Here is an 11,216-nt window from a genome sequence, read left to right as displayed (position 1 = left end):
TCTGTCGCAATCGAAGGACTATTGAGACCTTATATCTTCGACTGGTTCCTTCTAGGACTTGAGTCCTAGAAAGTCCTTGATGAAAGTCCTATGATCAAAGTTTAGGACTTCAAACTTTAATCCTGAACCTTAATCCTGAAGTTGAGGGTGAACCCTCCAACATTCAACAATTTAGTGGAGTGGATTGCAACTCTGGTTCAAACCACCCTTGAAGGGTCTTGAGTTCGTTGACAAAAGTAATTCCGAATCACCTGAGTAAGAGCTTTTAACAGGATTATTTTCTGGCGTCTAGTAGCTAACTAAATCTGTGTTCTAGGCGGAAAATCAAACCCGTAACTCAGCTCCTTACTGTACAGTAGCCTCCCACTGTAACTCGGCATCGATGGAATTTCTTTGCATATCGTCCGAGGGGTAGCCACATAATTCAATGGCGTTATGCTCATTGACACTGTAGGTTAGTCCCCATTCCGAAATCCCTGGCGCTGACTTAACATATTGGCCATCCAACTTCAAATACATCCACTTGAGTGTTGTAAGCTGTCCCGTGCTGTAATTGTATGCCCATGTGTGGAATTTTGCGTTTTTGCCCTTGCCAGCTGATGGGAGCCACCGCTTAGGAGTACAGTACTCCTTAACGACTTTTTTGGTAGCGATCAAGATCTCGGTGAGCTTCTTCGCCTGTACACACGATGTATGAGATACCCTATTTCCCCATTTACTCCATCGTTCAGGTTCCTGCTTACAGACCTCCCATTTTGGGCAATATATTCCGTCCATTCTTGGCACCTAGTAGGGTTTGAGTTAGTAACTAATAAGGCATCTTAAAAGATAGTTATTCCCCCTTACATTATTATCCGTGATGGGGTGCATTGTATAGCAGCAAGCGCAAGTGATCCGCCTGAACGTGCCTGCGCAAACCGAACCAGTTGAGCCAAACGTTTTAACATCGTTGTGCGTTTGAGTTCCCCATTTTGCGTTGCATGAACTATCTTCATCTGAATCAACATAAAGACGTCCTCCCCTCGGGCAAGGTCCGTTAGGGTGTTCGTCGTCTTGACGCTTCTGTACTGCTGCTTCCGAGACTAGGGCCCGTTCCGTATGCTCTGTTCGCTCTACCGAGAGCTCGTCCACGACTTTGAGTAGCTCCTCTTCGTTGAAGGCCTGATCCCGATAAGTATTTTCGACGCTAGGAGGCTGATCAGACAAATCAGACACCTCTAACTCCCCTAAGCAATAGGAGAACCAGGAGAAAAGTAGTGGTAAAAGGATAAGATGAAACCGAGTCATAGTGGGCAGTATGTTATGTTATGTTATAGGGTAATTAATTCGTTGTACTGTCGATGATGAAGGATTCGAAACCTAAGATATGAGTAGGCCATATATCTCTATTTATCTTTCCCGATTCAACTATTCTATATACAATACCATAGTATTTTACTTTCTTAATCTATACATTATAATTAAGTTACTTTACTAGGTAGTATTTTACTTTCTTAACCCGTATACTAAAATCAAGTTACTTTACTAGTTCGTATTTTCTTTTCTTAACTCATACATTATACCTACAGATGTATTCAAACTTATTGCACCCCACTGTAGTACTCTGTATTAGCTTCCGTCTTTCATCTCTTTTGTCTTTTAGGACCCAGTTTATTGGATGGTTTTGTCAAATGGCTTACCTTTCTCTTAAATATCTAACCTTCCGCTGGAATTCGGCCGCAAAAGTTCCCGGCCGTGCCAGATGAACAGAGCCTCTTTCAGGAGGCCAATGACTTCCCCTACTGCCATCCCAGTCACGCCAACTCAGATGTGCTCATGAGGGGCACATGGCAACTCGCATTGCACATCCTCCCGATCCACAGATCTTCGCTTGGCCTTTTCACTAGTCTCCATCAAATCCCGCGGAGGATTTTATGTTCTCAGGATTTCACAGTGCCTGATCACTGGGAAGCGAACTGAGAAGGCTGATTTCTCATGTCATCTTGGATGACTCATCCAACTCATCTCCCGGACTCAGAATGGAAGGAGAGCGAGCTGTGAGGTTGTTGAACAATACATGCACACCCCTTGTCACTTATGTAACAGGTCAGTATAAATAAGGATAGTGTAGTAGGCGGTTGCCTACCTTCGGAAAGTTAGAGCTGTGGAGTGTATATAAAATGCAGAATAGTATGAGTATGTCGGATATTAAGGTGAATTGTGTGTATTGCTTGATCCTTTCGCAATCGAAGGACCATTGAGACCTTATATCTTCAACTGGTTCCTTCTAGGACTCAAGTCCTAGAAGGAACCAGTCGAAGATATAAGGTCTCAATAGTCCTTTGATTGCGACAGAATCAAGAAATATATACGATTCACCTTAATATCTGACAGTTATTCTCGGGTTTATATCTCTAGATGATTGTATCTAGGACTTTGAACTTTAAATCTAGGACTTTCAGACTAACAGTCTGAATCCTGAAGGGAAGGGGATTCCCGGATTTTCCAACACCTGTCCGTTGCCGCTTAGAACGCGACCTTTTAGGAAGCGAACGGCCCCACTATTAACCGCCGGATCCGGCTCTCACTTTCTGCTCTACTGTTTAAGGTTTTGTCGGTGTTAGAACCCGAGTTCATTTGCCTGACCCCGCATTATCTATCTATCACTTAGGAACTGTAATCGCCATACTTTACTCTTCGCTTTAGACCTTCCATAGCTCGCATTGAGCTTTAGAGGTATCCTGGGTACCTGGTCATATCGGCAAGACCTGCAACTAAGTTAAGCTATGGGCAGGCATTCAGGTTTTTGGCTGCATTAGAGCCGCAAATAACATGGCTTATACATACTTCAGATATTCTATTATAACGCCTTCGAAGCTGCCTATAGCAAACTTCTAGCTTAACGACATGTAACAGGCAGTGTTTCTCAAGGAATAACTGAGTTTATATGAAGAGTGTGTTGGATTGTAAGTTATGTATGAGACACTAATTCCTTCTCTGGGTTTTAGGTGTCTTCTATCTTAATGATTTAGGATTGTCTCAGAACCTTCAAGGCTTACATTCAAGTCTTGAACCTTAAACCTGGCTTGAATCCAGCAAGTTTCTGCCTAAACGCATTGGCCTTCCTTACTTGGTGTTCCGTATTCTACTGTAGCCTCATTCCTGGCTAATCAATAATAGGGTTAACGGTAAAGGTTAAACGCTACTGCCCCTGAACCCTGACCAACGGCTAGAAGGAAGGTGATAAAATGTCGGACCGAGAGATCCAGGACCTCCGTACAGTGGGATGCAATAAGTTTGAATACCGGGCGTGTATCTTCTTTTGCCGCTAGCCTCTTTGAGCCAGCTTTCACTTGCATATCAGTTTTTGCACGGCTAATACGAATAGAGTGATTGGCTAGATCGAGCTTCTTCCTCAGATTAGAAGCAGGCTGAACTCCAAATAGGTTAGACAGGGGGTATCAGTACTTCAAAAAGTATTCAAACTTATTGCATCCCACTGTACTTCGAAGGTTCTCTATTCGTTGCACAAATGAGCCAAGCAAAAGCTGTACGAATCAAAGCACGAACATTTAATGCTGACGACCGAGCATGACAAAGGTGAGCCGAGCTTATTGTCAGACATTGCAAATTTGAGACACCAAAGTCATCTGCATTCAAAATATGGGGTCGCACAGCAGAAAAGGCCACTCAATTTGTCTCAGCTTAGTGCTGTGATCGGGAACTTGAGAAGAGCCCGAGGTGACACGGCACCTGAAATGTTTGTTTGCCTTGCCTAGGCCTCGCGTCAGGGCCTTTACTCCGGCCCGCGCTCACGGCATTGATCGTTTACCTAGCTAATCTGTTTCCCAATATTCCGATTGGTTGACTGCGCCGGTGACAGAGTGGGTAGTCGGATCATATGTGGGATAATCACCCTTAGCACGGTGATTAATTTTGCCAATTTATCTTAAACAAGACACAGGTCCGAAGGTTATTAAGCTTCCACTGAAAATTAATAACAAAACAACATGCATAAGTTTGATTCCTCAAAGGCAATATGATAAACTTTACACCATGTGGCTTCATTTTCATTCTCCAAAGTGTATATTAAGCTACCACCTTCTCAGTATGGACAGTCTCACGGAAACCAATAGCATGACTGCGATTTACTATCCCTGTAGGGCCTGTCTCTAGCACAAAGATTTCTCCGTCCCCATGCTCATCCCAAGATGCACTGTAACTGAGCCTCGATTGCTAATCCGCGCGTCTGACCTGTTGCATAAGGCCCTATACCACTGACACTGCCGACTTGACGCTGTAGCAACCCTTGTAGATCGTCACTGTAACCATTTTGGCATCTGCCTACAAAAATAAACATAAATCCTCCCGTTTTTCTGGTCTATTTTGTTCATGTTCAAGCAATACCAAAGCACATTCCGCCATGCATGTTCAATCACTTCTGTTGGCTTCTGGCCTCGTGCCTTTCGTCGCTAGCCAGGGCTGCCCTTTCGCCAAGCGCGCCACAGACAATAACCTTGTCCCCCCGCGAGAAATACCCGAAGATTTTGGCATCTGCCGCGTCGCTAGCAATCAGGCTGGTGGAGGTACCCGAAGCAGAGGCTTTTGGCCTTGTGCTTTGAGATTAGATGTTCTTCGACAATTTTCGCCTCAGTATAACCCATTGGGTGCGGATTTTGACTACGCTGAGGCGTTCAAGTCTCTGGACTGTGAGTTTCACTCATCTTGGGGTTGAAACGGGTTTTCTGATTGATTGCGTAGATGAGAGCTTGAAGAGGGATCTCAAAGCGCTTCTTACCGATTCTCAGGATTGGTGGCCTGCTGACCATGGTAGCTATGGTGGTCTCTTCATCCGTATGTCATGGCACAGCGCTGGTACTTACCGTGCCATGGATGGCCGAGGTGGCGCTGGAATGGTGAGTGCAGAATCTGACTGAGATATTATTGAATCATTCGCTGACATTTGCAGGGCCAACAACGATTTGCTCCTCTCGATAGCTGGCCCGACAACCAGAACCTGGACAAGGCTCGCCGTCTGCTCTGTACGTTTCACAACAGCCATGCAAACAACCAATTCTGACAAATCACAGGGCCTATTAAGCAAAAGTACGGCAGCAAGATTTCATGGGCTGACATGATCGTTCTCGCCGGCAACGTCGCCCTCGAACACAGTGGTTTCGAGACCCTCGGTTTCGCTGGTGGCCGAGCCGACACCTGGGAGGCCGATGAGTCTATCTACTGGGGTGCCGAGTCTACCTTTGTTCCCAAGGGTAACGATGTTCGCTACAACGGTAGCACTGACATTTATGAGCGAGCTGATAAGCTTGAGAAGCCTCTTGGTGCTACTCACTTCGGTCTCATTTATGTTAACCCCGAGGGTCCTGATGGAAGCTCTGACCCTAAGGCTTCTGCTCTTGATATTCGTACTGCTTTTGGCCGTATGGGTATGGATGATGAGGAGACTGCTGCTCTCATCATTGGTGGCCACACCCTGGGCAAGACTCACGGTGCTGTTTCTTCTAGTAAGTGTCTCATCTGTCGAACAGGTTTGAGGCAATACTGATTGTGGTTTCAGAGAACATTGGCCCTGAGCCTATGGCTGCTGACCTTGGAGAGATGGGTCTCGGCTGGCACAACAGCGTCAACGAGGGTAATGGCCCTGACCAGATGACCAGTGGCCTTGAGGTTATCTGGTCTACGACTCCCACCAAGTACGTCCTCTCCCTCTCATTGACCCTCCCTCCAACTAATAGTTCTCAGGTGGAGCAACCACTTCCTCAAGAGTCTTCTCGGCAACAACTGGACTCTGGTCGAGAGTCCCGCAGGCCACAAGCAATGGGAAGCCCTCGACGGCAAACTCGAATACCCAGACCCCTTCGTCAAGGGCAAGTTCCGCAGACCCACTATGCTCACCAGCGATCTCGCCCTCATTAATGACCCTTCCTACCTCAAGATCTGCAAGCGCTGGCACGACCACCCCAAGGAGATGAACCAGGCTTTCGCTCGTGCTTGGTACAAGCTTCTCCACCGTGATCTCGGCCCTGTTTCTCGTTACCTTGGACCTGAGGTTCCTAAGGAGAAATTTATCTGGCAGGATCCTCTCCCTGAGCGAAAGGGAGACATCATCAGCGAGGGTGACATCTCTAGCCTCAAGTCTGCTATTCTTTCTACTGATGGTCTTACTGTTTCCAAGCTTGTTTCTACTGCTTGGAACTCTGCTTCTACTTTCCGTGGGACTGACAAGCGTGGTGGTGCCAACGGTGCTCGCATTGCTCTTGAGCCTCAGGTCAGCTGGGCCAGCAACAACCCCAAGCAGCTGAAGCAGGTCCTCTCCGCCCTGAAGAAGATCCAGAAGGATTTCAACTCCAAGTCCGGCCCTAATCAGGTCTCTCTCGCTGACCTGATCGTTCTCGGCGGTGTTGCCGCTGTTGAGAAGGCTGCCCAGGATGCTGGCTTCAAGGGCGTTGAGGTTCCCTTCACTCCTGGTCGTGTTGATGCTACCCAGAACCAGACCGATCTTGTTCAGTTCGGTTACCTTGAGCCTCTTGCTGACGGGTTCCGTAACTACGGTCATGGCACTGCTCGTGCTCGCACCGAGGAGATTCTCGTTGACCGCGCTGCTCTTCTTACCCTTACTCCTCCCGAGATGACCGTCCTTGTCGGTGGTCTCCGTGCCTTGAACGCCAACTTCGACGGCTCATCCAACGGTATCCTCACCGAGAAGAAGGGCCAACTCACCAACGACTTCTTCGTCAACCTTCTCTCTCCCGCCTACTCATGGAGCAAGAAGGACGACCGTGGTGAGCTCTGGACTGGTACTGACCGTGCCACCAAGTCCGCCAAGTGGACTGCTACCCGCGCTGATCTTGTCTTCGGATCTCACGCTGAGCTGCGTGCTATTTCTGAGGTTTATGGTAGCACTGATGCGAAGGAGAAGTTTGTGAGGGATTTCATTTCAGCGTGGACCAAGGTTATGAACCTGGACCGCTTTGATGTCAAGTCTGAGAAGGAGGCCAAGTACTAGAGTTTTCTCCGTCATCTTTGACATTTTTTAGATTTATATATTTTTTTATTATATAGTTCGTTTATATATCTGTTCAAACTGCTTGAATCAACAACATGAATATGAAAATGCCTCGTCCTTTTACACGACCCTGAGGGATCATGGACTATATGTGTTGGATACGCAGCTGTACGATGGGGTAAGTGTATTAAGATGTGGATCAGAATGTTGTGATGTTATTGATTGTCGACTTGATGATGCCTTTTTCTATTTTCTCTCGTCAGAGTCAACGCAGCCCCCAAATCAAATCAATCAAATATGCCAAAATTTTATTTCAATCAAACAAATACAAGATCCTCGATTTGAAATAACATTTGATAGATTTGATACACAACTGTTGGAGATCACAAATGTGAGACGACCAAGTCGGTGGCAAGGTGTGGAACAAGGTGGAACATTCCACGGAGGTGGTGCCTGTACATAACCAGTAGTTCTCCTACTGCATATTTTGAATGAAAAATAAAAAAATATGAATCTTCCCATTTCAACAGGTTATGAGCCCGGAAGGCTAAACTAAATCTAAAGCTGAGTCTCCTCCCTAATTATCCGTCCCTTACTCACAAGGACCTCACAGTCCCTTCCACTGCAGCGGAGACTCAACAGCGGTCTTGGACCCCGCCAGAATTACGGCCCTTCATCCTGCTGTCTCTTGAACGAAGAACCCGGTACTTGATCATTTACCAATCTCGACACTTTCTTCCCTTTATCACACAGTCAGATGGAAATGACCTGCAGAAAAGCTTTTTTTTTTTCTTTCTTCTATCTAAGCTGTTGTGTTGAACTTGCTTTTTGGGAAACACAGATCACACCAACCTCTGACAGGAAGTCCGGACTTCCGGGCTGCCGGTCTAAACAGCCTGTCTAAACAGCTGGAAGACCTTCCTTCCGGTTTGATCAAATGTATGACCTTTTTGCTCTGTTGGATGTGGCACGCCTCTGCAAGCTTTCCACCACCTAGGGTGTCTGCGGGCGCTATCTATAAGAAGCACGTCCTAGACTTCCTGGCTTACCTCTACCTTCATCGAAAACAAGCCAACAACATCAACACATTACATTACTTCAATATGTCAGACGGCAAAGACTCGAATCTGAGCGGAAATCTTTCCGGAGTTGCCAAGCTTGAATCCTCTGAAGGCTGGATCAACTGGAACGAGGAAATCCGAGACCTACTGGCCCTGTCTGGTTGTGACGACCTCCTGGAGAGAAAACGAGACCCACCGGTGCAAGGCAATCTCTCGGACGTCGACTTCGAAGAAAAGCTAGATGCTTGGCATCAGAGACAAGCACGGGCGTGCGGAGCAGTTCGATATCGGCTTGGTTTCCGTCCCAGACAGGAAGTCCAAGGTCTCAATAACTTAGCGAACATCCTTAAAACGCTGGAGCAGCACTTCAAACCAAAGGGTAGCAGCGTATTCCACGACCTCCAGCAAAAGTTCGATCGGCTCACTCTGGGCAACTGCGAAAATGTATCCGACTTCTCTCGGCAATTACGAAAGTCTCGAGACCAAGTCCTTCAACTAGACGAAACTAGTCAGATTGGACAGCCACAACTGATAGAGAAGTTTCTCAATGGACTTGGACCTAAGTATCAAGTATTCCTCACTGCATTTCTTCAGAGCCACAGCCTACTACCCGAACGGAACCTCGAAGGCATCGTCACCAAGGCAGCTACTACTATCGAAGAAGCTACTAGAGCTGCTGAGCAGGAGGAACATAGTCAGCGGATGCAACAACAGGACCAAGACCAAGAGACAATCAAGCACGCCGCTATGGTCGCTGCCTTCAAGGAGCAAAATTTCACGAGCTGTAGCTACTGCAAGAAGCTTGGTGTCAGATATTCAGGTGAATCGTGTATATTTCTTTCTTCTGTCGCAATCGAAGGACTATTGAGACCTTATATCTTTGACTGGTTCCTTCTAGGACTTGAGTCCTAGAAAGTCCTAGATGAAAGTCCTACGATCTAAGTTTAGGGCTTCAAACTTTAATCCTGAACCTTAATCCTGAAGTTGAGGGTGAACCCTCCAACATTCAACACTTGGGCATACCTCAGATGCCTGCTGGTTACTTCACCCAGAGCTTAAGAAACGCCTGAACGATAAGCGATTCAGGAGAAAGCAGCGCCAAGATCATCCAAGAGCCAACAACCGAACCAGAAACGGTGGTTGACCAGGCTAACTCACCGCCACCGAGCCATTCAGTTGACTGAATTCGGTGGTGCACACCCTTGTACCAGGGTCAAAGGTTGAGCGATTTACTCGAGAAAGTACACGTTTTGGATAGCGGAGCTTCGATGCACACCTTTTGCAAAAGGGAAAACTTCAGCACCCTTCATCCCTGGAGCGGCGGACAGACAGTTGGAATCGGCGAGACACAAATCACCCCTCAGGGTCTGGGAAACTATATCCTGCGGCTGAAAGGGCTTGACGGTCCGCGACACCTGGCGCTCGACAACTCAGTATACTCCCCAGAAGGGCGTGTCAACCTTGTTTCGATATCTGCCTTAACAAGGAAGGGGGCAAAAGTCTCTTTCGGCGACAACCAAGCCAGGGTGGCATACGACAATCGAGTAATCCTGACAGCAACTGTACGATTAGGGATCTATGTCGTGGACCAACCAGACGAAGCGATCAACGCTGCCTTGGCGTCACTTGTTATTGGCGACCCCGAACTTCAAATATGGCACGAAAGACTTGGACATCTAAGCGAGAGCGGAATCAAGGCCCTGAGGGGAATGGCGCACGGTATCCATCCGATTCTACGCGGAGAAAATTGCGAACCTTGCATAGTTGGAAAACAGAAAGAGCGCCCGCACCAAAAGTCAATCCGGAAAGGGACGTACCCGCTAGAATGCGTCCATGCAGACATTGCAGGGCCGTTTCCAGACGCTGCCTATGACGGCTCACGATATTGGGTTGTCTTCGTCGACGACTTTACCCGCATGGGCTGGGCATACGCGGTCAGGGAAAAGTCTGAGTTCACAAGGTGTTTCAAATATTTCGTCGACACGTATGAGAGGCCGGAAACGTCGGTGCCATTACCTTCACGTTGACCAGGGTGGCGAAAACCGCAGTGACCAGCTATGCATCTTCTGCGACAACAAGGGCATCAGCATCTACTATACTGCGACCGATCAGCATGAGCAGAATGGGATTGCGGAGGCCTTTAATCGTGTGCTTCAAGAAAAGGTTACACCCACACTCGAGCGATCGAACCTGCCGCGAAAGCTCTGGCCCTATATCCTCTACGCGGCCGTGTATATACGGAATAGAAGCCCTAGCAAGGCCCTGAACAAGACGCCCTATGAGGCGTGGTTCGGAGACAAGCCAGACCTCTCTCATCTCCGCGTTATTGGTGCAAATGGATGGGCCATATTGCCATCCGCCAAGAGACAAAAGCTTCGTGCAAAGACGATTCAGTGTCGACTTCTTGGATATCAAGGCTCCAGTAACTACATTGTCGTAGACAACAATAGCCGAGTCTTCATCGCCAACAATGTCATCTTCGACGAATCCAGCTTTCACGAGGCAACAGGAACACCTACTGGATCGAAGAGAACGAGAAGCGAGGGACCTACCTTGTATCCAGAGCCAGAACCTTCACCCAAGAAAGCAGCTCCTCCACGACACGATGCCATCCCACAGGTTGAAGAGATCATACCGGAGGATGAAACAGGCACTATTCATGTACGAACATCCGAGCCTCATCATGACTCGACCGGGCCGACAGACTGGGACGAAGAGCTCCGAGTCTCGCAGAGATCGACCAAGGCAAAGCTTCCTTCAAGGTACCTGCTCTTAGGAACCAATACTCTCACAAACCTCGTGTGCGCCCACGTCAATCTTGCGGCTTCCTTGGAAGATGAGGCGGAGCCCCGAACGATAAAGGAAGCCCAAGATTCCCTTCAGTGGGAGGACTGGCTCAAGGGAATGACAGCCGAGATGGACTCCATTAAGGAGAACGGAGTCTACACCTTGGCAAAGCTGCCACCAGACCGGAAGGCACTAAGGGGGAAGTGGGTATTCAAACTCAAGAGGGGAGCTAATGGAGAAATCCTGCGGTTCAAAGCACGCTACGTGGTCCGAGGCTTCGAGCAACAAGAAGGAGTCGACTACAACGAGACGTTTGCCTCGGTCGTCAAGCCTATGACTTACAAGGCAATGTTTGCTATAGCCGC

General features: G+C 47.8%; 4 protein-coding genes across 4 annotated transcripts; 2 read left to right on the top strand and 2 right to left on the bottom strand.

The window, feature by feature from the left end:
- Positions 1–345: 345 nt before the first annotated feature.
- Positions 346–1,287, bottom strand: FOXG_17131 (uncharacterized protein; the record flags this gene model as incomplete). Its single annotated transcript, XM_018397144.1, has 2 exons — positions 346–786; positions 847–1,287. The coding sequence occupies 2 exons, from the start codon at positions 1,285–1,287 to the stop codon at positions 346–348; spliced, it is 882 nt and encodes a 293-aa protein (XP_018258021.1).
- A 293-nt stretch (positions 1,288–1,580) lies between these two features.
- On the bottom strand, positions 1,581–1,788 carry FOXG_22702 (uncharacterized protein; the record flags this gene model as incomplete). The annotated part of the gene is made up of 2 exons (XM_018403109.1): positions 1,581–1,593; positions 1,700–1,788. 2 exons carry the CDS (start codon positions 1,786–1,788, stop codon positions 1,581–1,583), a joined length of 102 nt encoding a protein of 33 aa, XP_018258020.1.
- A 2,296-nt stretch (positions 1,789–4,084) lies between these two features.
- On the top strand, positions 4,085–7,003 carry FOXG_17130 (catalase-peroxidase 2; the record flags this gene model as incomplete). Its single annotated transcript, XM_018397143.1, has 6 exons — positions 4,085–4,688; positions 4,741–4,895; positions 4,949–5,021; positions 5,070–5,501; positions 5,555–5,690; positions 5,740–7,003. Exons 1-6 carry the CDS (start codon positions 4,403–4,405, stop codon positions 7,001–7,003), a joined length of 2,346 nt encoding a protein of 781 aa, XP_018258019.1. The 5' UTR covers positions 4,085–4,402.
- A 1,103-nt stretch (positions 7,004–8,106) lies between these two features.
- On the top strand, positions 8,107–8,976 carry FOXG_17129 (uncharacterized protein; the record flags this gene model as incomplete). Its single annotated transcript, XM_018397142.1, has 1 exon — positions 8,107–8,976. One exon carries the CDS (start codon positions 8,107–8,109, stop codon positions 8,974–8,976), a length of 870 nt encoding a protein of 289 aa, XP_018258018.1.
- Positions 8,977–11,216: the final 2,240 nt, after the last annotated feature.

The sequence above is a fragment of the Fusarium oxysporum genome, chromosome 6 (assembly GCF_000149955.1).
Source record: "Fusarium oxysporum f. sp. lycopersici 4287 chromosome 6, whole genome shotgun sequence".
NCBI classification, from domain to species: domain Eukaryota; kingdom Fungi; phylum Ascomycota; class Sordariomycetes; order Hypocreales; family Nectriaceae; genus Fusarium; species Fusarium oxysporum.
Note: the sequence above shows the minus strand (reverse complement) of the source record. Positions and strands in the feature narration are given on the sequence as shown.